Source organism: Macrobrachium rosenbergii, chromosome 21 (assembly GCF_040412425.1).
Source record: "Macrobrachium rosenbergii isolate ZJJX-2024 chromosome 21, ASM4041242v1, whole genome shotgun sequence".
Classification (NCBI taxonomy): Eukaryota; Metazoa; Arthropoda; class Malacostraca; order Decapoda; family Palaemonidae; genus Macrobrachium; species Macrobrachium rosenbergii.
In genome coordinates this window covers 33952364-33979959 of record NC_089761.1, presented here as the reverse complement: position 1 = coordinate 33979959, position 27596 = coordinate 33952364, and the positions used below count along the sequence as shown (strand labels likewise).

Genomic DNA, 27596 nt, shown 5'->3' with positions numbered 1-27596 from the left:
TTAGTGTATCAATGCTGTTGCAGACTTAAGTTTAGATTTATACTAGTTAGACTACGTTTTTCAATTCAGCAGTCCTTCCATACAGTAGAAATTCATATAGTACACTGTACATTAATTTTTTATTTTGGATGAGGTTTTAATCAACATACCCCTACCTATGCTATTTTGTGTCTTGAGAATCCTATTTCATACATACACCCCCTTCAGACTATAAAGCCACGGGCAAACCAGCGGGAGGAACAACTTTAAGTACAGAGGACATAACACATGAAAGAACAGAAAGCATTCAATGGCATCAAAGTATTCTCCCACCCTGAAGAAACCGTTAAGTGCTTCCTGGCTTTCCTACCCTCCTTCCACTGCAATGGAAACCAGCTGACAAGCTCCTTGCAGGGTAAATTAAGACTGAAGACCTTATCCGTGCCAAGAACCAAAGTTGTGAGGATCTATGACAAGAGTCACTATAAAATGTCCACACACACACACACACACACAAAACTATCTTGTTTTGACTGGTACTTTACTCTTCTTCTCTTGTGGCACTTTCTTTTTCCCACATTCTGTATGTGCACTCTATTCCTCGGAGGCTTTAATGGTACCTACATCAACATAATGAACTTTTTTATTTGCTCTACATGAATATACGAGCATTTTGAGTAATGAAGACATGGTAATTTGGAGCCTTTGCAGTAGCTGCAAAATGTCCTTAAAAATGAGTGGATTCCTATGGGAATATGATAGAAATAGCATCATAGAAGACTTTTATAATGAAGTCTTAATATGCAAAGAAATATTCTACTGAAATACCCCAGTACCGTACTATACACTAACAGAACTTTAAAGTTCTTTTCCAAGTGTACCAAAAAATACTACTGAAATACCCCAATACTGTACTACACACCAACATAAACTTTAAATTGGTTTTCCACATGTACCAAAAATTTTACTGAAATACCCCAATACTGTACTAAACACCAATATAAACTTTAAATCACTTTTCCACTTACAGTGCAGTAGACGGCAAACCACAGAACACCACTTACGCTGCTAGCTTCTTTCCAATTAACTAGTACCATGCTCCTGATCAGAAACAGATAGAAAAACCATTTTAAACACATTTCAGGTCAGGTACTACATTCCAACAGAAAAGGAAAATCAAGTCGCAAGTATTTTTTCAAAATATATTTACTATTCTGTACAATACAAGCATTTTGAACAGCTACTTTTGGCCTTGACAACACTTAAAAATTCTGAATCCTACCACAGATACACTGCAATAAAGTTCACACACATTCCGATACCAATACACCTTTGTACATTGAAAGCTAATGCTTGAATGAACTGAAGTGAGACTGTTAGGTAAAATACTGTTTCTACGACACACAAGAGTTTTTTCATGCAAACCCAAAGTCACATGTGCCTTATATTCATGAGGAAATCCCAGTCTTTCTGGACTTATATCAGTACAGTTCCAGAATATTCCCGCTGCACTTGCTCATCCTGCCTTACTGATGCGATCTCCTTTTCCACCACAATTTTTCACAAAATGAAAAGGATGGATCAAGGGGAGAACACTATGGTTAATTCGTTTGTAGGATAAAAATTCTTTTATAAAAACAATGCTCATTTCACACACACAAGTTAATCATACATGCATGAATCGCTTGTTAGGCGAGAAGAAAGCTTCAGAGCAACCCTCAGATCTGAGCTATCTGACGCAGGACTTCAGAGGGACATGGAAGATGAGTTCGATAAAAAGTTGAGCCTCCCCGTGCACTGGCATGTAAAACTAAGCCTGTATCTAGTAAATGCTAAGAAAGGAGCAGAGAAGTTGCTACCACCAACATTAAAAGTGTATACCAGTACTCTGGAAAGTCCTCTCTTCAGTTGTGTAAGTTGCATACAAGTGATAATGAATTAGGACACAGTATGTGAAAATGAATTCATACCCTCTCTCCCATAGATAGAATAACACCTGCTGCAATGACTGGTCCTAACAAGAAGACATCTAAGCTTCTGTCTGTAATATGAGGTAGAACATTGTAAAGGTTGAAGGGTACCTCCAGGCACTTGCTCTCAAAAATGAAACCAACTCCTCATTCCATTCGATTGTACAAGTTGACTTCAAGTGATGATGAGTTAAGACAATGTAAATGAAGATGGATCCATCACCTCTCCCCCACAGATAGAGGGTTGAAGGGTACCTCCAGGCACTTGCTCTCAAAAATGAAGAAAATGCCAAACCTCAAGTATTTGGATCTTAGAACCTCCCTGCTGCATTTAAGGATGAATTAAACTGAACAGATGAGAGTGAAATGAATGGCTAACACGTAAGCACTGCAGACATCAAGGCAATCCTGGAAAAAAGTGAGGAGGTAGCCCAGTGAGTAGGACAGAGCACGCATAGTACAAATCTTCTGGAACTTGACTGATAGTCGTCAAGTGAGACAGGGATTTCTCCATCACGCAAACAAGGCGTATATTGTTAATGAGGTGTGAAACATAAACTACAAACATATCACAACAGAATCACATTGGACTAAGAGTAGTTCCTAGTTTCAAATACCATAAAACAACATGCAGACCAAATACACTAAGATTATGCTTTGCTTTTCCGGCAAATTCCATTACAACTTGCTTAGGCATGGTTACAGATGTCACTTTGCTTCCTAAATACTCTGTAACTTCCCAATACTACTGTCTAATCTAGTATTTCATAAAAATCTTGCCACTTGCTCCGACTATAATGGATACCTGACTAAAAGCATCTCAGGGTGTCAATGCAAAACATTTAAATTAAATACAATCTTGTGTTTCACCATGAAAACCAAATAGTTTAAAAAAAAAGGTGGCAAATTTTACACAATACACATAATACATTCTAGCTAATTTAAATGACTTTCATTTCTGAGACACCTTCCGATGAACAGAATCATCAAAATACAGGATCCACAAATTGTGGAACTGCTAAAATCAGACAAAAATTAGATAAAAATATTCAATTTAACCATCCCATTGGAAAAGGGATGATTGTACCATAAATCCCAAATCATGGGCAATTACTAATAACCATTTAGGAAGGTTATGTGAGACCAATGCTAATTTTTAAAATTCTGAAAGCTGATGATATATATTCAACAGCTTTCTTCAGAAAGTGTAAGTAAAATACTGCATCACAATAACTTTCCTTTGTATCTCCAACATTAAGTGATACAGCAATGACAGAGTTGGTCAAATTTCATATTAAATGACCTCTCAATATCTTATTTAAATCTGAAATGAACTCCGCACAAGTTACTATAAATTCTTTTATGGAATACTGTAGACTAAATGACAGAACAATGGCGTGCGTTGTTTATGACAGAAAACCTAGACTTCTCTTACAATGCAATAAACTATAATACTAAAGAGAGATCCTAACCAAAATAAGGAACGACTACAATAAGCATGACACGAATAATTCATCTAAAACTGAAGCATCGACAAAAACACCCTACAAAAATAAAATCGTATGGGAAATCTATTATTGTACTTATATGCTCCCATCACCTAACAAAAAGATTAAAAACACCACCTCATTCTCGTTCGACCTAAAACTAATACCTTAATTTCACCAACTTTCTGAGTAATGTTAGTAAGCAATATTGCATTTACCTGCCACATTGTTTTACCTTTCTGCAAACAGCGCTTACATGGCACATTTTTTTTAATGACATCTGTCCAAGGTAGTTGTTAATTATTTTTTACCTTACCTCAACCTTAAAACACAACCAGTATCATTTAAAAATTAAACCTCCCTGGAAAGTTCCTTGCACTAAACACATGATATACTGCTGCCTGATCATAATGAACAAATATACATACCAAATATACAATCCAAATTTTAAATACCTTTCTATTTAAAACCAAACAGCTTTGGCATCCTTTCATGAATAACAAGGCCTATCTTGTGGAAGGAGGTCAACTTAAACAGAACACGGCATTTTACTAAGAGACGAGAGACTGCAAAATTGATAGTAGGGGTGTGAAAAATAATATTGTAATAAAAAAATATTTCCAATTGAATGTATACTGAGATAGTAAGCTACGTTGCAAATCACTAGCTCGTACTTGTTATTTTATCCAGGGTAAGCTAATATTAGCAATATTTTACCCATTAAAAAGGCAAAATTGAATTCCTATCAAGAAGCTTTGCACACTAATGGTTACCCTTATATATTTCCATTACAGCTTTTTAAAATATTCTTAAGTCTAATTCATATAACCAAATTTTGTCTTGCATTTTAACAGATGCACAGGAGATATCTGCAGCCTCCTATATCGCAGAGATTTTAGATCCTGACACATCATTTACCATTATCATACATTCCAATGCAATATTTATTGAGATTACAGATTCCAAAATGTATTATCATCATTACCATTATTATTATTCAGAAGATGAACATTGTTCATACGGAATAAGCCCACCACAGGGGCCAATGACTTGAAATTCTAGCAAAATGTAAATACTATACGGACAAGCCTATCATTAATTAAAATTGGTATTTTTTTGGTATAATTTTTCTTACAACTGTAAATTCCTTGTTCCCCAAATAGGTAAAACTTTTACTGGATAATAACTTGAAAAAAATACATTGAGCTATGTTTTTAATTCTTGTACAGCTGGCTTGGAGCATTTGTTCATAGCTGAAAAATGTAAGATACAAATGCTGTATATTCTAACACATAAGAAGATTTTGACCTGGTCAGGGTTGCAGCATAAAGGGAGAGAACTCATCACACGTTTAACCCTTAAAGGGATGAGTCTACACAGCAACTTGAAAATATAACTGAATGACATTTAACTCTTAACAGAGGGCCCATTTGTAAATGAAAGGGTAACTGAAAAGTTCTAATGGAAACTGCAATTTCATATTAGCACACCAATATATGCTAAGTAAAAGATACTTGTCACCCTCATCAGTTAAACTATGATATTGAATTACAAACTTAACAACACAGCTGCATATCTTTTTGACGAAGTTGTGAGGCTATTTACTTCATGTACTTTACCGATTAAGCTTATCACTCTCAAAGGGTAGCTAATTGATCTGGAGTAAGTTTCAATGAGATAAAACCTAGCGTACAACAATATCAAAGTTGGACAGGTGGCAGGTGCATGAAAGGAGACCCAATTTCTAAGAACATGTTCAAAATCTAATTCCAAATACCATACTCCTTGGAGTACCACGAATGAAAGCTGGCCTTCAGTGCTGAAAGAACACGGTTTTATGCTGATATAGTTACACAAGGACTTAAATTAAAGGAAAATTTAATAAATACACTTGAAAATAAGGAACATGGGGTTTATATGAATGAAACTTGTCACCTCATCATGGTGAGTATTTTTTTTTATATAACCACTAAACATCAGCTGACATCCATACTCACATTAAGCAATCAGGCTTCTTCAGAGAGGTGACGCTAACCATTATGTAACAGCTTTTATACACACCTTGAGCACATACTCCACAATCCTAGTTCTCTTAAGTTACCCTTTTGGACACCCACACTCCCATACGCAGCCTGGAGAATTTACAAGTTCATAATCTGACTGATAAAGTTAGAACAAAAAAAACAACCATCAAACACAACTAGGGCCTGGAACTATCACTTGTCATCCAAGCATAAGCAATACCAGTTTGAAATTATTTACAACTAGCAAAATCAAGTGTTACATGATTGTTTTAATTAGCATGTACACCCTTGAACACTACTACACCGTAATCTCAAATGAATAAACTACCTATATCAACTAAAGTACATTCATCAATCACAGAGTTTTCTGTAGAAAACTTATCCTACACTAGTGAATATTTGCATCAAAGTTTGTCAGGTATTCCTACAGAATCTATCACAAAATTCTAACTGAACAATTCATGAATACTGAACGCCCATTGCAGTTCTATTGGACCCCACCCCATTACTATATAAAATGAAGTCTCATTCACATACATACATACGAGACTTTGACAATTCCATAAACACTTTCAGCTCTTTAAAAACCACAAGAGCATTCTTGTTCTATTACCTGCTAAAAGTACATTATTACGAAATTCATTATTCTCCTACACATTAGATTTAGGCCAGTCACTTCATATGCATGGTCATTGTTGCGGGATTTTCGAGGAACTTCTTCCACAGGTTGGAGAAACGTGCCATCGTTGCTCCGTCTATGACACGGTGGTCGGCTGACCAGCTGACTTGCATGATGTGTGCCTTGACAACGTTGCCTGCTGCGTCAAACCTTGGCAGGACCTGGAATAAAATGGAAACCAAAAAAATAGTACGTATACAGAAGTAGCTCTTCAACTGCTTCGACAAAATCCTATTAAAAATTGTTTTAGCAATAAATATAAAAGTTTTTTTAAACACCTGTACAGACCTTAGTGAATGCTACAATAAATGCAACTGAAGTTGGGGTGTCTAATCCTGCATGAATGGTTCCTTTGTAAATTTGTTGTATATCGAGATTTATGTGAGTTCCACATCAAATGTGTTTATTTAAGTCTTTAAATTTAACCCCTTTATTTGTAAGACTTTTCTAGTGTTTGGTTATGCTTCAACACTGTTTTAATACTGTGTATCCTTAATTTTGCCAAAGCTTATGTTCACTGATTTTTAACATAAATAATTTACATAAACCATTTGTATTTCTGATCGCCCTCTGGCAGTGCTTGCAGAATTTTCCTGCAAGATATTTTCTTGTATATTACTCTTTACATATTTTTATCACTTCCACCGTTCACCTCTACTGGGTGTATCGGCAAGTCGGGTAAGCATTCTTCTTGACACAAAAACTACTGAAAACTTGACAGTATATAGCTTTCCAAGGATATTCCTAATTAAAGTTCTTTACCAGAACTGTTTTCTGATCGAGTGAAACTCTTCCTTAAAAGTGTACCCACTAAGCTTATATCCCAACTTAATATCTTCAACCCTTTTAGCATGATACACAAAAGTTAAAATCACCACCATACCTGAATTTTGCCAATTGCACCAATAGCTACACCTGGAGGTAATATAACCGGCTTGGCATATGTTCCACCAATCTGAAAAGACATTATTATTGCTTGAATATAACTGGAATTATAAATATTTTCCTTGCTGGGCACTGCTGACCTCAGATGAGATTCAAACAGTGTGGTAACTTAATTACAAAAATTCTTAACAAGTAACTATGACCTATAAATAATACACCTATTAAAATTTTGTATGTGCAAAGGCTCATAGTCATGCTAAAATGAACAAGGAAATTTTATAAAAAATAATGACCCTCTTCAAACATCAATATTTCTCCCATCAAAAGTGAAAAGACATTAATCCAGCCAAGAAGTAACAAAGGAACATTTACAAATAAAAATTAAATCAAAATAATGACCCTCTTCAAACATCCATTCTTTTTTCCCATCACAAGTGAATATCCACTTATCCAATCCAGAAGTAATAAGGAAACACTTACAACTGAATAGAAGAGCAAAACCAAAGTAAAAATTTGACTTCACTTACACTTCCTATATTTGAGAGACTGAAGGTCCCACCGGTAAGGTCCTGAGTTCTAAGAGACCCTCGCATTCCTAAATCTTGGAGACGATTCAGTTCAGCTGCAACTTCCAGGAGAGTCAAGCCTTGGACGCCTTTTACGTTTGGCACCACAAGTCCGTTACTGGTGTCCATGGCGATGCCAATGTTGTGACTAGCCTGAGGAGATGTACAGAAAATTTAGTATGGGAATGGTAACGGCTTTTGATGTTATATATACCATTATTAAAAAATTACTGTATCTCTTTCTTTAAATCTTTAACTGTAGACCCTTATGGACAGTGTCAACAGACTATAAACCCAAGTGGGCTCCAGAGGCAAATCAGCCTCAGAAAGTAAGAGAGAGAAAGAGAGAAGTTATAAGAAAGGTGGTAAATAAATAGGGGAACAGAAAATAAAACCGATACACCTGAATTCAGGAGACGTCAGAAGACAGCATGAATGAATTTGCCCCTCGCTTAAACATTCTGAGATCACAAGATTCCACAACTGCACTAGGCAAACTATCTCTACATATCTACATATATCTGAATACAGTACAAAACGGTTAATAATTTTATCATTTCATCACTAATAAACTTCAAAAAGAAACTATCCCTACTAACAGCCAAAAACATGTCACTAATAGCTTTAGTCCTTCCAATCTAGACTATTTTCAGGTCACATACTTTCCATAAAATACAAAATCAGCCCACTGGCCTCAGTGAACTTTAAAGGAAGTTCATGATGCAGTGACACAGTATATGATGTTAAATGTTACATTACCATTATAAAAGCATCATTTTGACAGTCAATTGTGTCATACATTTGAAAACTGAATGCAGATATCTACTGCGGCTCAGAAATCATTGTAATGTAAACAAAACAAGACGGTAAGAGTGACAGAATCATTACCCTTTATTATCAACCAATATCAAAACCGAAAAACTCTGGAAACCTTGACAGAAGACTTAATAGATACTCAGACTATGGCGAATGAAATCTTTTCATAATTAAAGTAAACTATACAACATACAATAAAATACATTAGCACCTCAACTTAACAGACAATTTGGAGGTCTGGCTCTCTGATAAGTAACAAAGTCCATCAAGCACCCAAGAACCTATACAGTACTACAGCCTGCACTTGAATATTTTTTAGATATCTTACAACTAACTGTAATCTGACGCAGTTCCTAACCTAAGCTAACCTGCACTTTACTAAGCTTGGCATTCAATTTAGTGGATGTATCTAAAAACACAAGATCTCTAAAATGGTAGCCAAGCAAATAATAATAATAATAATGATAATAATAATAATAATATAATAATAATAATGAAGCAGATAAGTATAGTAGTCCAATAAGTTTAGGTGTTACTAAATATTCTTATATCTTACACCTAAAATCAATGTTTCCCAGAAACAAACCTTGTTAAGTAGTGTTCCTGTATTTAATAATTTTTTACATCTTAAGCCTGAAAACTAACCAGTTTCCCTGAAACAAACCTTGTAAGTGATTTCTATATTTAATTGTTCTTATACCTTAAGCCTGAAAAACTGATCAGATTCACAAACCTTGTAAGTGATCTTTTCACATTTATCATCCACCGATGCATTAAGAACTGGGTAGTGCGAGAGGGCCATTGACGCTGCCTTGATGAAGATGGGCATGTATGAGAATCGCACTCCGTGAGCTTCTGCCATGGCCTTCAACTCTTTCCGCAGTCCAACGAGAGCCGTCAGGTCAATTTCGTCGCAGTATCCAAAATGTGGAATTTTCTGCAGGGGGGATAAATGTTTAAGTACATATGTTACAGAACTGTTAAATATTTTAATGAATGTCCTACAGAATGGTTAAATATTTTAATGAATATCTTACAGAATAGTGAAATATTTTAATGAATATCCTACAGAACTGTTAAATATTTTAATGAATATCCCGCAGAACTGTTCAATAGAGTATTTTAATGAATATCCTACAGAACTGTTAAATGTTTTTATGAATATCCTGCTGAACTGTTAAATGTTTAAACATATATATTACAGAACTGTTAATTGTTAAACAAATATATTGTCTTGAGATGACCAATTAGCAATATTTTCTATGCATTAAATTACAAATTTAAATAGCAATCCTTAACATCATATAATTTTATCAGATCTGTCTCAGCACCACACTCAAAAAATCCTGTTCTTCCAAATACAGCCTGCATTCACAGTCTTAGAATGCTCCAAAGACTGGAACCTTTTGTCTAGTAGACAGAAGAATAGCAGTACTCCAGTGCATATGGTTCTAGGATCCACAGACCTAGAAACCAACTACCTTACTTATTATGTAATCTGGACTTCTTCCAACAAGAAATTGTGACAGTAGGGAAATTATTAAACGTGTGATGGATTTGTATAAAAAACCTCAATTTTGTTTTGAAAAAATTAGACGTTTCTCCTCAAATCCATCACTCACGTATACCCTAAAACGTTTTTTAACTGGGAAGGTTTTAACTGTGGAATACCCATAAATCTGCTGAGTGTGCCCTGTTGAATCCACACACAAACCTCCTGAGGTTGAAGATTAGCATGGAGGCCAGGGTCTTTCGAGATACAGTCTTCCATGTGAGGAAGGATCCCTGCTTGGCAAGCTAAAATGAGGCAGTTGTAACTGTCCAATACTTTGATACAAGAGGGATTAAGCAGTTACCATTTATATGAGATGTAGCAGTGAAAAACTCCAGAAGTCTTTGTGTCTACAGGTGCTATAAATGAAAAACAAGATGAGAATGAGAAAGAAAAGGATAAGAAGTTGCCCATGTCCTCAACTAATGCTGGTATTACTGTCCTGCTGCTACCACTGGTTCTAACCACTAATATAAGCATCTGGAAGCAGCAACCATTCCAAAGGTAGAACCTGCTTCCCCCTGGCGAGGCAGCCTGCAACCATCTTGTGTCTAACTGGAATGGACCTAGTTTAACTGCTACTTTCCACCTAAATGAATACCTCAGCTACTATACGGCACCAATTTCTGATCTTGCGCTCTCTTGATTCCTTAGGTTTATAACCACTTTCATGTCCCCTTACTTGACAACTGAAGGCTTTCTGACCCTGATAGCCATTAAATCCAGAAGTATCTCACATCACGACTTAACTTCTACTTCTTAGGGGTTAAGTAACTGAGCTTCCAATCCCTGGTTTGAGTGGTCTGTAAAAGTAAGATTTATAGAGAGAAACAACCAACGTTCCAGTCCTAACACCATCGTAGGCTTCTCTACGTGCAAATCAGACTCTTCTTATCAGCTTCTGGAACTGTAAGTGAGCAGCTTTTGCATAAACGTAGAACTTCCGTGTGATTTTGAGCCCAACAATGTACTCTTGGCATATTCTGTCAAGTCAGCCTTTATGGGGGAGCTCCATTTCTCTTCCTTCAGAGCTAACTACCTTATGAATTAAACTTTTGTTCATAATTATAAAATAGACTGAATATTGTAGATGTTAGTTCTTGGGTTTTATATTCCACTACTAATCTACATATACCTATTAGGTTATCAGTATCCTTAGGGTACAAGGTACGGGTACAAGGTACTGTCTGAAAGTTTATTTCTGCGGTACTTCAATAGGATCCCCGGAAGAACTCCATGGCTGTTAGTTATCAAAGACTGTTTTGGTACTCTCCCACACTGCTGTAAATAATTATCATGCAGTACTGTTAAATGGAACACTGGTGTCAAATTAAGACAAAATGCTTACCATAGCTTCTGTCATGCTCTTGACCATAGCCTTTTGGAAGCCCTTGATAACTTCAGTCTTGTCTTGACCAAGTATGACTGGCATAGAGGGCGGTAGGGTAGGAGGTGCAGCTGGAGGTGTGGGAGCCGCTGGCCGACCTGCATGCATTTAAAATAAGTTACTTTCAATATTACAAGCACAATATTTTTCTAACATTAATGAGTATGCAAAAATCAGTTTTCCAACTATTCTCACAGTTGATTACATTAATTATCAACTTTATCCACACAACTACCAAGTATCTTACAGTACACTAACACCTAAACTTAGCGGATTTCCTTACTTATCAGCTGCAATACCGTCACTAGTTTTTTGCTATGCTACCATTTTACATGTGATAAGTTTATAGAAATCTTTCAAATTGAATGTTGAGTGTAAAGTGGTTAGTTTACATCAGGAAACATGGAATTGCTGTCACCTACGTCTAGAAAATATTCAAATGCAAGCTATAATATAGGGGTATCAGTTACTCAGGGTCTGTTAACTTGAGGTGCTACTATCTTACAAACGATTACTGTATGGAGTACTACAATCTCTCAATGAACAGCTCAATATATTATATTATTGTTAATCAGAAGATGAACCCTATTCATATGGAACAATCTCACCACAGGAGCCACTGACTTGAAATTCAAGCTTCCAAAGAATATGGCATTCATTAGGAAGAAGTAAGAGGAGGTAAAGGGAAATACAGAAAGACGAGGTCTCGCTTATTAAAAAAGAAAAAATAAATCAATAAATAGATAAAAATGTATTATAAATAAATTAATAAACTAATAAACAGATGAAAATGTATAAAATGCAAGGAGAATAGTATTAGGGTAGTAATGCACCATACAAAGAAAATAATATTACTTGGTTTTGGAGGAGGGGGAGCTGCCGCAGGAGCTGCCTTTGCTTTTTGCACTTGGGCCCCAGACTGCTTCCTTTCGACGTAGCTCAGCAAATCCTCCTTCAGGATCCTGCCGTCTTTCCCACTGCCTTGGACGTCGTTTAGGTCAATCTGTTGATAATGATCACTGTGGATAATCAAGTCTGTATGGTTTACTAATGTACAATTGTGTCTAGCAATGCACAAAAAATATTCCAGGACTTTTTACGATTTCCTTAAGGATGCTAAGAATATATGTATGTATGATGCTTCTGGATAATCAAGTCTGTGTGGTATATACTAATATAAAATAGAGTCTAGCAATATACAAAAAATATTCGAGGACTTTTTAAGGATTTCTTTATGGATCCTCAGTATATATATATCATTAAAGAAATACCTTTATCTTATGAAGCTTGACAAGACAATTGTAAGACTATTTGTGGATTTCTTTATGGAAACTAAGAGTATATTGTTAATGAAATGCTTTTATCTTAAGAGGCTTGACAAGGCCATTCTAGGACTCTTCATGGATTTCCTTATGATTACTAAGTACAGCATATACTGCTAAGGATATACTTTCATCTTAAGAAGTTTGACTTGACGAGCTAGTCATTTTTCATGACTCCCAAAGAACAGTTCTTATATGAGAGGTGAAAAATAGAACAAGGTTAAGTAAAAGAAGCTGGACAGGTAGAATGCAACTTGAGCCAGAAAGGACACTGCAAAGAACCTTTAGTGCCACTACAGTATGTCAAACAAGACCATAGACAGTAACCTCCACATGGGATTATTAAGGACTGAAGAGATAGAATACTAAGTAAGACTGCATATATGGTACACGCCTTATCTGAACATCTCCCAACAGTTTCTGTTAGAAATAGCAAACTTCAATTCCTCATTACATATAGGTACACCTGCATGATAATGCAGCAGTATTGTTTATAAGCTCTGTGAGCAAACAGGGTCATCGTTACTCACTAAACTTTACTCTTGAATGAATCTAAAACTGAAATTTTTTATAAATAAAAAACAGGATATATATGTGAAAACCACATGGATATAAATAGCCTGGACCCTACATCACTCTGCCTTTTGACATTTACCAAAGATGGTTTTGATTCCTCTAACAAATATTCCCTTCATTGGTTTACTCCAATCTCTATAAATGACGATGAAACATATCAAAGCTGACACTTTAACCCTGTCTAATTAGCACAAAACAGTACAATACCAAAAGGTTATACAATATTTGTGTCAATTTCAATACTGTATGCTACAAAGCTTTCAAGTTCAAATTAAAAGTGGAACTAATATATACAAGGAAGGATAACATAAATCCCCTACCTTGTGTTCCATAGCAATTCTCCTGACAGCTGGTGTAGTTAAAATCTTCCCCTTCGGCAGAGTAAAGTCTTGGCTTTCTATGGAGGTATCTGAATTAGAGCCTCCTACTGCAATGGCTTCTCGCTCTTGGACTTCCTCGCCAACCAGGTCATCTGTAACAATCAAAGGAGCAATTAGATAAAACATCAAAATAGTTATATATAAAAAAATATAAATAACAAAGAATATGTAGAAAAAATTCTACACCAAATCGTATATATGAAAGAAATGTATCGATAAATTGCGTATTTGTGACAATTTCTTGAATGAAGAATTTTTTAGCATTCCTAGATATATAATTATGTTCAAGTTCCACTGACCTAAGTAATGTGCATTATGAATATTTTTTTACATTCAACTGTGGGGCAAAGCAAATACACAAATGAAACAGCACTATTTCATTCCAATATAGTTGCTTATAGGTCCAATCCCAGGTGTACCTGTTTCTTTTTCATCTGACACCACAAGATTCCAGCAAAAATTATTCCTTGGTACTTGATACCCAACAGAATTGGAGAACCTGGAGCTGAGAGTACCACAAACCACAGAGAAAAAAAACAAACTATGACAAAGTATAGTAATACAGGAAAGCAGTGAAACCCCACTTCTAACTGGCTGAACTACTCAAACCCACGACACCATCTCACCTTCCTTTGACACTTCTATGTCAACAAGGGGTTTTCCAACCAATGCAGTCTCGTCAACAGCGTAGTACAGCTTCCGGATGACTCCATCGTAACGGCTGGTTATGGTGACGGCAGCTTTGTCGGACTGGACCTCACAGATCTCGTCGAACTGGACGACAGTGTCTCCTTCGTTGACGAACCTGCAAAAAGTTACTCTCTAAAATACTCTAAAAGGTACTCGCAATGAAATGATGGAATTTATATATAACAAGAGGTCTCAAATAACATTATAAAGTAGACAGATCACAACTTACAATAATGTGTTTACCAAAGGAGACCTTATTTGTACATCAACCAGATTCATTTTTGATGCTGCCAAACTAACCTAATGAAGGTTCAATCAATTATTTTAATTAATTACTAGCATTTAGCTCAATTCAACTCTCTGTCATGGGTAGTCTGAAGGATTATTTATCAAAATTGTTCCCGTGAAAAGCTTGATTTTAATAAGATCTCATCAGCTGACTTCTACAGTCAATGAATGTCTAATCTTGAGCAATGAGTGCACTTACACCATGCAATATGGGTTCTATGCGTTGAGGTCTAATAAGTAACAACGTCCATTAAGTTTAAGTAGTGAAGACCCTACATTATATAGCCTGCACTTGAATATTTTCCAGATAGCTTACAGCTAACAGCAATTCTATACAGTTCCCAGCCTAAACTAACCTGTACTTTGCACTTTACATTCAATTTAAGAGATATTTCTAAAACTGTTTCACATCTAAAATAGCAGCATAAGAGACAATAATCACAATATGGTAGTTGATAAGTGCAGAAGTTGAGGACCGTTTAGTGGAGGTATTATTACAGTATTCTTGTCTTACAAATACAGTACTGGACTGTATCATGAGGAAACGACTCTAGATATCTGTCAGCTAACTGTGCAGCCTATTGTTATATAAGTTAATAGTGGTTCTATTTGCAGTGTTTAGTTTTGACACTGTTCTCCAAGGATTTAGGGATAATTTACAAGCTGAAATCTCTTAAAACAAATGAAATACCAATGGCACAAAAAACATGAGACATTCAGCAAAAAATCAAGTGATGAAACTTAAAATTACATACAAAACTAACTCAATAAAAGCAAACAAAATGGAACTGCTTTGCAATGGAGGGACACACTCTGCACTACGGTAGTTTATTCAAGCACGGTCTCACAGATTCTACCGAACCTGGCTTGATATGTATAAGAACCATAAAACTAAGAACAATAGGCACCTGGATCCAGTAAGGAGTACTATATTATTCAGTGAATATCTTAGAAAAATGTACTGCCATCTATTTTCACACACACAGTATTGTACTGCATACCCTGGATGTCATTCATGAAAGTAAACTGCTTTACAAATACTGCTTGCTTGTCAACAATGGTAGTAAATTACTTAGTAAATACTGTACCGCTTACTACCTGTGTGTTGGTCAATTAAATCAAATAGCAGCTAGGCCATACACACTAAAATATGGAAAAACCGTCAAATGTACAAACACCTGACAAAAAGACCAGATACATGTTACAACAATATTCTGTACCTAATACATCCTGCATGACTATGTAGGTTCCTTAATTAATTTCATATACAGCAGAAGTACTCCTTGATGAATACCATTCACCTCACACTCTTCTAATATACATGCCACTCTTCTCACTCATACCTTGTGTTAAGGTACAGCATCACTAGCTACCTCAATGAGTCTTTTTGGTACCTTCCTCTACCTTTTCAGTGGTCATCTAATTGCTTGTCTTTGTACTCTGTCAAATGACTTCTCAAGACTACAAACATACGCTATAATTTCTTCCTGGTGATTTCTCTAACATGAAAGCAAACTGAAACCGACTGATTTTCATATCTTTTTCTCTGTCAGCCTTTCCTCCACAATCACTGACATGCAATGTAACTAGTAATTCCCATTTCCCAGGATGTCCTTCTTGCTTAATAACTATCAGCAGACATAACTTATGGTTCTGATACAAAATAATGACAAATATGAAACCTCCCAAGATATTGCTGAACAACAAATTTTGTAAGAATAATTTATAGTCTTGACACAAAATAATGGTAAGTGCGCAGCCCTGAAAAATCCCAAGAAAACTAAGACTGTTTCTTTGACAATCAAGAAAATTCATAAAGAATAGACAACTATTCAGAATGTTCTTTTGAAATACACAGAGATCCCAGCACACACAGGTTCAAACATACCTGAGCTTCTTATCCATAAGCAAGGGAAGAAAGACCTTATGGCACCCACGACTGACACCTCAAGTTATTAGGGAAGGTTACACTCCATGTCCAAGGCAATCGTATAAGTCTGAGAAATGCTATCATGCAATTTCAGAAATTCTTGGGCCAAGACAGTGGAAATCTTCAAAGTAATCACATCACACAATCGACGCTGTCAAACTTTTTGCACCATCAAATTATTTTTACAATTCATGCAAACAAACATCTGCATCAATTCAAGATGCAGCTCAACTTATCATGAACACTCCTGAACTTACTTCATACAGATCTAAAGGAAAATATCTTTAATTACTGAAGTACAGCAATCTAACCTAACCTACAGAAACTAAAAGGGATACCTATAGATTACTGAAGCATCTACTATTATCTTCTCATCATTAAACAAGGCTTATCTATTGCAAAACACACTCAATTGTGTTTATCTTCATATAAAAGCACCTGAAATTGTAGCAAACCTAAACTTTGAGCTTCAATGCAGTAAAATAAATATACACAGTTTTCTTGTTGATAACTTTAGACAGGAAACATCATACCTGTCATCCAATTTCATTCTACTGTACTATCTCTTCCCCAGCATCATAAAAAAACATATAGTCTATCAATAACTTAATTCTTTTAAAATGCCTGATCTTACTTTTAAAAATAGTTCTACATCTTTTCCAATCAGAAGAATAGCTTTAGCCTGCCCAAGAAAAATGGCAACATACCTACTGGGCCCAAAACTGAGGACGCTGGGGAACAATAGCTCTGTAACAGCTCTAGTAATAGCATAAATGCCTAAATCTCGAAAAAGAATGCACCATCAAAAAAGTAGGGAGCTGTAAAAGCAGCTCGCCGGTTTCAAGCTTATCTCCAAGCAGTGATCGCACTCAAAAGGATAACATGAAATGTACATAAAATTGTAATTGCATTGTCAGCTTTACCTTTGTCCTTCCTACACAGACGCTTAAGGGTGGCATGTTATGGCAGTCAGCAGAACGTGCTGAAGCATTTGGGGGCCGCTTAGTCTTGTGAAAGGGGGACAACAGGTCCACTATCTACCCGAGAGTAAAGAACAGTTGTAACGTCTCGTCAACTGAGGAGTTTTGGCATACAATCACCTGTCCTCATCAGAGAAGTATTACACTTATGGAGAAATGCAAATGATTATAAGATGTGAATAAAATATACTATATATATATATATACAACATACCTGAAAAAACTAAGACTTACCATTCCTTTATGACGACTTCTTTGATGCCTTCCCCAATATCCGCGAGGAGAAAAGGCACCGTTTTCCGGACAGCCAGAGTCGTGTGAAAAGACCTGGTGTGAAGAGAGGGTGGTAGCAGCCATCGCCTTGAAGTCAAGCAGCTTCTATGCCCCTTTAGGGGCACATACTGCTTTTGAGACTTGATCCGTTGTAGGATTTTGCTGTGTCTGTGTAACCTGTCAAATAAAATAATACGTTAGTTCAAAGTACGTCAGACATAGCAGAATATGTGCTCCAATACTCACGTACTTCGTTAATCAATGTGTAAAGCTCCTTGTATCTTGACTGTCAGAGAGCTGAATGGAAAAACCAATTATATATCTTTAATTAAAAGCTCCAAGATCCTTGGTGGAAATTCACCTGCAGCATGAGACACTGCTAATTGCAAGGAGTGACATACACACCTGATTAATAGCAAGTGAGGAATTTCTTCTTTTAATTCAGCTTGCACACCATTATTAATCCCTGTCATTACTGAGGCATTATCAGTTCCAACTGCAATTAGCCTCTGTAAATCTAATCCATAATGCCTTAAATATTTCTGTAGAGCCTCACATATTGCCTCAGCATTACACACTATATGTTCAACCAAGTCCAACAAACAAATCATAATTTCTGTTTGCGTTCAGAATAATATCTGATAACAATGCCTAATAACTTGGTAACAGAGATGTCATTGCTCTCGTCTACTGAGAGGCTATACGGACTGTTGCCAATATCCGTCTTCAAATCTTCAACAAAGTATGGGGCTATTACATTACAAAGGATTGCACTATAATTTGTTCCTTTCAATTTCATTTCTTTGTACCTTTTACTATCAACAAAGCAAGACTTGCACAAATCACTCAAGTGGTCAACCACTCTTAAACTGCAATGCCCCGCAATTAAAAGGGTCAAACGTCCTTCTACCTTCCTAGCTCAATATCCAACTTCTTAAAAGGGATGACAGGTTGTCTATGAGTACTAAAAGGCCTTTCAGCCTTTCAATGTTTCTGAATTTTGCTGTTTGTCAATGTCACTTAACTTGGCAACTATTGTACATTTACAATATTTACAAAAACACTTTCTGTCATCACCCTCGACTTTATTTAACCCGTCTTTATATTTGGAATCTTTAAGCCGTGTGTGTGTGTGTGTGTGTGTGTGTATCATGCCAGAGCTCCTCTGTTTAGCTAATAAATTTCATAAAGATTAGTATATCACTAAGGTACAGATCACCTTCACACAACTACTGTCAAAGACACATAAACTCATGATTACATGTAAGGAGTAACAAAATATTTGTTTCCTTATGATATGTCAAAAGCTATTCTCTCTTTATAAGTATACAAAGTTGTTATGCCATGTTTGTAGAAAATGATACTAGTAAACCATTCAATAACTAGTTATCAACAGTAATGGCACAAAACTATTCGGTAACAAGTGTTGAACACATACCATAATACATTTTGTGACTTGTCGTTTTTTAATCTGAATCATCAATTCTTAAGATATGATAATTTTTAAAATCTGGCTCGCGATTCCTAAAATTCTCAATATTTGTCGCTAGATTTTGAAGGAAATCAGAGATTTCCTCCTCGTCGCTAGCAGCCAATAAAAGTCGCTAGATGACATTCAAATTCTCTAGATATAGCGACAGTCTCTAAATTGGCAACTCCAAGAACAAATACCAGGCCTCCCTCTTGAAGCTTCAATTCACAGATTCCTGGGGATAACCAACACACTGCTTGCATATACCAGCAACTCAAGCACACAATAACTGACTTTATCCAGAAAGAGTGGAAATGGAGGAATGAAGTGGACCAAGATTTAGAGCTGACACCCATGCTTATGCATAATAAGGCAGCTGATGCAATAATGTCATGTTGATGGAGTAATACTGGGGGTCCTATCTAGTGGGGGATTCTCAACCCTAGGGACACAGCAATTTGACAATTTCAGATAAATAAAACGTGGTAGGAGATTAAGTGAAATATGAGGTTTGCACGTTGTGTGATGACAGATATTAAAATTCTGCTAATGTTTATTAAATATAATCTTCCTATTCCCTAATTATAACTACATTATTATTTTATCTTTGTTGCTTCACTAGGCTAGTTGAAGCCATAAAATCTTGTTTCTTTGGCACATAAATATCTTTTGGCCAAATTCAATCAACCCATGCACAAATTCAAGGCTTATTTGCACTGATAGTAAGATTTTGTCTGAGGAAATAGCAGACTTCAAAACTAAACATTATGATGCTAAAGTGGTAAGCCATTCATAGCAGAATGTGAATATTCTCAAATTTATAGCACTGGAAATGCTTCCTGATTGAAAATACACACAGCTAGGCCTTATAGTCAATATAACATAACCTGACCCAGATAAGCTAGCCTGGTTCTAGCTGGCTAGATAATGAAGCTCAAATGCCTATCTTTAACTATGTTTTACCAAAATAACCTGAACTATATGCAACTAATAAACAATAATTACCAAGTACAATTCTTGCTTATTCCAATGTACAGGACTGCATTCAAGAAAGAATCACCATATTTGATTTATACAATCTCAAACTAGCAATTACTTGCAAATTTAAAATATATAATACATGGTTTTTTTTTATATTTTCCACAGATTTTTACGAATTTCACATTTATTTCTATTCATAACGATGGGGGACTACAAAACGAAGCAATAGGTTTACTGTCGTGAGAAGTTGTTCCGGGGTTAGGGGGAACTTAGAAATTAGAATACAGAATTTAGGCCAAAGGTCAAGCTCGGGGAATTATGGGGTCATCCAATGCTAAAATGGAGATTGAGAGTAGGCTATAAGAGGCTTAAAAGGTGTAACAGGAGGAAGGCCTCGAAGTTGCACTACGAAATAATTGCCAGGAGAGGGTGGAAAGCATGAAGGAAGAAAGAGAATATGGATGAAGGTACAGTAATAGGAACGAAAGGGGTTGCAGGAGCTAGGGCCTGAAGAGACGCTGCAAAAACCTTGAGTAACACCTACATTGCACTGAGTGAGGTCCACTAATGGCAGGGTCAAGGGGTTGCCCACTCCCACTGGGGATGGCAACAAACAACGCCAGAGTCATGGCACGTTTCTTTGTGATCTAGCCTACAGCGCGATAGGTCAAGCAGCTAAGTAGGAGGCCCAGGGGAGCAAAGACCCTCCCTGGCACGACACCCTGCGTAAGGTTAGGTCTGGTGTGCTCGGGGGTTTGTGAAATGCAATCCCAGCCCCAAAAATTTGGTAGGGTGCTGCTCCAAAATACAAAAACCTGCGTTTCCCACTGTAGTCTCCTATTACTGGGACAAGGCTACTGACAGCAGTATAATGGGGTAACAACGCACAGCCTATACAACAAAAATTAATATGAAATAGGTTACCAGTAGCCCTAGGCTAGTTTACATTGGCTAGGCTATACAAGCTTAGCCATGTTGCAATCCAGAATTTAAAAAAATCATTTCAAGGCCAGTTTTAGCCTATGGTTTGAAATCTATCGGGATAAAGTTCGTTCCCGGTCCGAACATCCCTAGTTGATTTTTTATTATATCTTTTGAATCTTCACTAAAAAATGGGAAAAATATTCTATATATATAATTCTTGCAAACTAATATTTATCACAATAACAAAATATATGTAAATAATTGAGGATTTTTTCTAATTTTCAATTTTGCCAAATGCACTTGGGGGCATTTGATCCCCCAGGGGCTAGAACTAAACACGGCTAAATACACTGGACCCCAGGGGGCTAGTACTAAACACGGCAAAATACATTTGACCCCTGGGGACTAATACTAAACACAGCAAAATACATCTGACCCCCAGGGGCTAATACTAAACACCGCAAAATACATTTGACCCCCCCAAAGGGATAGAACTAAACAGCGAAATACATTTGAACCCCCCGGGGGCTAGAACTAAACACAGCGAAATACATTTAACCCCCCGGGGGCTAGTACTAAACAGTACTAGCCCTCACGTGGAATTCAGGTGGGCAACGATAAGCTTGGGCATACGCTGAAATTGGGCATAGACCATGGGGTAAGCCTACGAGCATCTGTCGTACCCCCGGCCTAAGCTTACCCCAAGACTAGATAATACAAAATAGGCCTACCTACTTAAAGGAAAGGCCATGCGGGCGCTAAATCTGAAAAGTAAACGAATAAATTAATGGTAAAATAGGCCTGGGCTAAATCGACCTTGATAAATTAACGGGAGACGAGACATGATCCGTAATAGTGTAATCCTAAAGGCCATCTTTAATCGCTCAATTACCCTTTAGTGAACATATATCCTTCATATCTGATCATAAATATGAAATCTGCATTCATGAAAGATTAATAAAATATTTACGAGAGAATGTGTTGTCCTGACATGACGGAGGCAGAGCCTTTTCAAGGTGGACCGGGAGACGCGTAAAGACACAGCGGCCATGATCAGCTGCACTGCTGCAGCCACTATTTACAATGGAGTCGGTCTGTTCGGTTTTGATCTGTAATTTAGAGGTTTTGTGTTGGTTAGTTTCGTTGTTTGTGCGTTTGTTTGATCTGTACTAGTTTTAAATAATATAAATTTATATAAATTACTTCATAAAGCGATAAGCATTTAATGCAAGACGTTCCTTCCTTCCTCTTCTTCCGGGCAAGAAGGAACTAATATCAAGGCCAAATTTTGAAATATCTTACGCATATAATGAAAGCAAACTCAATATAAGGTTATAAAAGTATATCATAAATTTAAAGTCTAATGAGAATTAAAGTTACGTCAATTAGAACGTTCATTAATTGCAAGTTGTAAATTCGTCATCAGAGTCTTACGTAACTTTTCACAGAGAACGGAGCAAACATGTCTCCATAACCCTGTTTATATTCACCGCATCTCTATGACGATTGCTATTTAAAAATATTACTTATAAGTAATTTTGTTATAATTATTGTCTTATTATGTATGTACTAAATTATATAATATGGTATTTCAAAATGAAATACGATATAAATAACGAGGCCCTCGTCAGCGTAGGAACGTTCACGTACATGAACATCTGTTATGTAAAGTCAGTCTTAACAGTATTATGTAAGCATTGCACGCACGCAGGATTAATTATACACAGACACTTGCGCGAGCACACACACGCGCAAAACAGTCCTTCGTCAATATATATACATTATAAATTAGGTATATACATATATATACAATATATATATATATATATATATATATATATATATATATATATATATATATATATATATTGTACAAGCATTTATATAAATATGTATATATATAAACACACACACACACACACACACACACACACACACACACATATATATATATATATATATATATATATATATATATATATATATATATATATATATATATATAGTACAAGCATTTATATAAATATGTATGTATATAAAAACACACTCATATATATGTATATATATATATATATATATATATATATATATATATATATATATATATATATATATATATTGTACAAGCATTTATATAAATATGTATGTACATAAAAACACACTCATATATATGTATATATATATATATATATATATATATATATATATATATATATATATATATATATATATATATATATATATACTCTGCATGTGTTTACATATAATTTGTGAATGGGAAAATACTTTAAATCTCTTTAAAACTTCAAAATCATTCATCAGGACAATTTTTAAAACTCCTAAATTGTCATTAAATCATAGTTAAATAAGAACAGTGATACTTTAAAAACCACATTTGTCATACCACAGACATTAGCTGAATATTAACGTACAATATATTTTTATACATGCATATATTGGCTCAGATACACGAAAAATCAGTTACTCCTGGATTGTCCTTGTTAAAAGGTACTTATACACACTTAATTCAACATGTTTTCCTAGACCAGTTGTTCTCAAACTGGGGGTAATTATCCCCGTGGGGGTAATGAAGCCGTTTCTTGGGGTTAACGAGGCACTTTCTAAAAGTATGCGATGTGCACTGTCCTCTACAGACCCTCGCATTGATATTTTAGTAAAAACACAAACAATACCATGTTTCCCAATAATAATGTAGCAATGTCTTTATTTTCTATTAACTACCAAAGAAATAATGCTTTAATTCCAATTTGTGCTAAAAGGAACAATGTTCTAATTCTAATTTTTTGTCAGAAGAGTAATGTTTGAAATCTAAATTCTCTATTTCTTAAGACTTGAGTAAAAGTAAAATTAATTTCTTACATATAAACTGTACTAGAAATTAAGCATTCCAATATTTTTCTTTCCTTTATATTATAACTTCACATGACTGAAGAGGAATGGGGTAGGGGTAATGGAGATCTGTCACACCACTGCCAGGGTAGATACCAGAAAATTTGAGAACCACTCCCCTAGACTCATATATCCTCTCCTCTTTAAACAGGCAATCCTAGGACCTTGTTCCTGTTTCCTGGTTCCTGGTTCCTCAGGGCTCGCATCACAAACTCAATATCAGGTACTCAACACTGGCAGAGTTAGATGAAGAACTTTATAACTTAAAAAAAGGATTTTATAGTTTTATTTTAACTTCCGATTTATTATCACATTTTTTACGATCTTTCACGTATGAGATATTTATTTTCATTTCACCTTCACAGTTATCTAAAGGACTTCACTAATCTGAGTGTCTGTCCATATTCAAAGACCTTTACACTGTCCTGTAAGTGATATTTAAAGTAATTTTTTGTAAACACACAAATCACAATTGTATCTTTAGTCTTATGCCATTGACAGACTAACTATTGAAAATGTGACTACTCTGCAAAATATTGTATTGAAAGTTAACAGCCTACCACTTTACTTTACTCCTTTTTAACCTCCATTTTTCTTTTTTCTTTAACTGTTAATGTTATTGAGGTGGCATTAATGTGTTTAGCTTTAACAAGCAACCAGCGCTTCCCAAGTCAACATAGTTCTTAGTTCTCATTGCTGGTTTTATGAATTCTCTCATTGTTTTGTATTCAGGAAGATTTTATTTTGATTATTTTCTTTAATTCTCCACAGGAGAATAAATTTTCAGTATTGTGTTCTTCTCCTTATAATTTTTTTAGCAAGCCATTGCCCCAAAATGATATAAAACCACAGATTGGACGACTGTAAGTCTAAACATGCTGTTTATTATCCATAGACCAATGTTATTGCTCCCAGGAACAATACATGGATAGGCAATGCATTATCTTACGTAAATTATATTTATCATTTCCTTTTCTTTAGACTATATGTAGACTCTTCTTTGGCCCCTCAGTTGGTTTTCGTTACGTTTTTGATAATGCTGGAACCAAAAACGAGTTAGGCTGATCAGAACAAGTTCGGTCCACAAGAAAAAAAAGTGACAGTGATGCTAGACCTGTAAGTCTCGTAACTGACGATTTGTTCGTTGCAGTGAGACTAGAGAAAAGTTCCTAGTTATTTTCTTCAGTTCATTCTTGCCTTTTGTTCCATAAAGACTTAAGTGTAAGACGACGATTCTACACATTCCTTCGCCAAACACGAAGTTACTAAGGTTTCAGCGCGCATGGTAGGTCTATTACAGTGGTACCCCATTTGTGTACTGGAGGGCTGAAGGCCGAGGGAGCAGTCATCATCACCATTCTCTCTCTCTCTCTCTCTCTCTCTCTCTCTCTCTTCTTTCTTCTTCTCTCTCTCTCTCTCTCGGTAGTGAAGACTATGGAGGATCATCACATTCCTCATCTGGCTTAACATGTAATGCCATGCATGAGTAAATTACAAAGGTAAAATCAGACGCAGTATGGAGAGAGAGAGAGAGAGAGAGAGAGAGAGAGAGAGAGAGAGAGAGAGAGAGAGAGAGAGAGAGAACGCAGTCATGCAAACCCTATATATTCCTGGGCGCAGCTTCGGCCTAGCTGAAGAATTAAGAATGTCAATCATGCAAAGAGATCCAATTCAGGAGTTCCTGTCCCAAGTCTATGCAAGGACGGGCATCCATAGTAACCTTTTTACTTCTTCCGTACCCGCTGGGCATATACTGAATTCTATATTAGGGATTCTCATACAATGATGATTCTATTGAGAATCCTCGCTTCCTGTATTCCATTTTAGAAGGAGTTTTCATTTCTAATTCACATGAAAGTATTGGTTCTCTTTATAGAAATCAAATTTGGTTAATGATTGCCATTTTTTATATCATGGAGTTTTGTCTCTGTTCGTTGGTAAGAGTCCAGAGGTCCTTTATGTAGGCTTACAGTATTACTGCCTTACACAACTTTCCACAACGGCATATTCTGGGCACAAGGACGGAGCAGTCCAAACCAGCTAACCAAACCATTCACAGAGACAGCGTTACGCAAACAGACAGACTTATCAGGAAATCCTTAGACCTAACCTCATACAGTCTAACTTAGACCAAACCTCACATCGTCTAACTTAGACCAAACCTCATACTGTCTAACTTAGACCAAACCTCATACTGTCTAACTTAGACCAAACCTCATACTGTCTAACTTAGACCAAACCTCATACTGTCTAACTTAAACCACACCTCATACTGTCTAACCTAGACTAAGACTTCTACTGTCTAACTTAGACCAAACCTCATATCGTCTAACTTAGACCAAACCTCATACTATCTAAGCTCTGTAAAAGTTTAAGAACAGGAATTTGAACAGTTTTTAAAATATCTACGAATAAAACAACAAACACAAAACATTATAATTGAATTCAACCTCAGTTTAGTGAAGAACAAAAGAACCTGTAGTTTTACCTGAGAACCATCAATAATCAAGTCAGCTCGTACTATAAAATCTCAGGCATTCGACCTCGAACCCCTCGCCAATGTCGAACGGTTCACTCGTCTTCCTTCCTGCTTTCGATTTCCACGGCAAATTCTGGACTCGAAGAAGAAGAAGAAGAAGAAGAAGAAGAAGAAGAAGAAGAAGAAGAAGAAGTATTACGTTTACTTTCCTTCTGTGGCTTGCTCCTATGGAGAGCTTGCTTGAATATAATAATAATAATAATAATAATAATAATAATAATAATAATAATAATAATAATAATAATAATAATAATAATAATAATAGTAGTAGACTTTATCGAGACTTTTACGGAAAGATTAATAATTTATAGACTTTACGGAAAGATTAATAATATATATATATATATATATATATATATATATATATATATATATATATATATATATATAAAGGATGAAACAGGATAGCCGGAAGACGTGGCAACATTGCAGCCATCATTATTTCTTAAATCATGACAGAGGCACAGCCGAGCTTACGGGAATACATGACTTTTCCCACCACCAGGGTCACATATCTGAAGAATGACATAAAAAATAGAGAAAAAAAAAAGTATATCTAAGTTTAACCAGACCACTGAGCTGGTTAACAGCTCTCCTAGGGCTGGCCCGAAGATTAGATTTATTTTACGTGGCTAAGAGCCAACTGGTTACCTAGCAACGGGACCTACAAGCTTATTGTGGAATCCGAACCACATTATGACGAAAAATGAATTTCTATCACTATGATAATCTTAAGTAAAAAAAGGAACATAAAAACTTAACTGCAAATCAAAATTGACAAAAGAACAACGACCATGTAAGAAGAGATTACGTACTGAGCAGAAATCGTCAAATAAAATCACTGAGCTGATAGATACTGAGAGAAAAAAACATGAATATTCAAAATAATAATAACGATAATGCAGTACAAAATACCGAGAACCTACTGTTCACGTCGTAGTTAAATGACACCTGGACGAGTTAGATGACTGCGAATGGAGGAGGATG

The 27596-nt window shown here is 35.8% G+C and overlaps 1 protein-coding gene across 1 annotated transcript; it reads right to left on the bottom strand.

Moving 5' to 3' along the window:
- Window positions 1–1167: 1167 nt before the first annotated feature.
- On the bottom strand, window positions 1168–26670 carry Dbct (Dihydrolipoamide branched chain transacylase E2). Its single transcript, XM_067123404.1, has 11 exons — window positions 26559–26670; window positions 22131–22269; window positions 17746–17961; window positions 14250–14428; window positions 13564–13715; window positions 12201–12348; window positions 11307–11443; window positions 9140–9343; window positions 7552–7743; window positions 7023–7094; window positions 1168–6300 (listed from the first exon to the last, which is right to left on the bottom strand). The coding sequence occupies exons 2-11, from the start codon at window positions 22151–22153 to the stop codon at window positions 6133–6135; spliced, it is 1491 nt and encodes a 496-aa protein (XP_066979505.1). The 5' UTR covers window positions 22154–22269; window positions 26559–26670; the 3' UTR covers window positions 1168–6132.
- Between the last annotated feature and the right edge of the window lie 926 nt (window positions 26671–27596).

Bases quoted from the DNA above. Each gene is read 5' to 3' on its own strand.
- Dbct (XM_067123404.1), bottom strand. From the start codon at position 22,153: ATGTCAGGACAACACATTCTCTC. The intron at 7,744-9,139 runs GTTTGTGAATCT...ACATCTCCTCAG, and splicing joins GTGAAAAGATCACTTACAAG to GCTAGTCACAACATTGGCAT. The intron at 7,095-7,551 runs GTAAGTGAAGTC...ATGTCTTTTCAG, and splicing joins GTCTCTCAAATATAGGAAGT to ATTGGTGGAACATATGCCAA.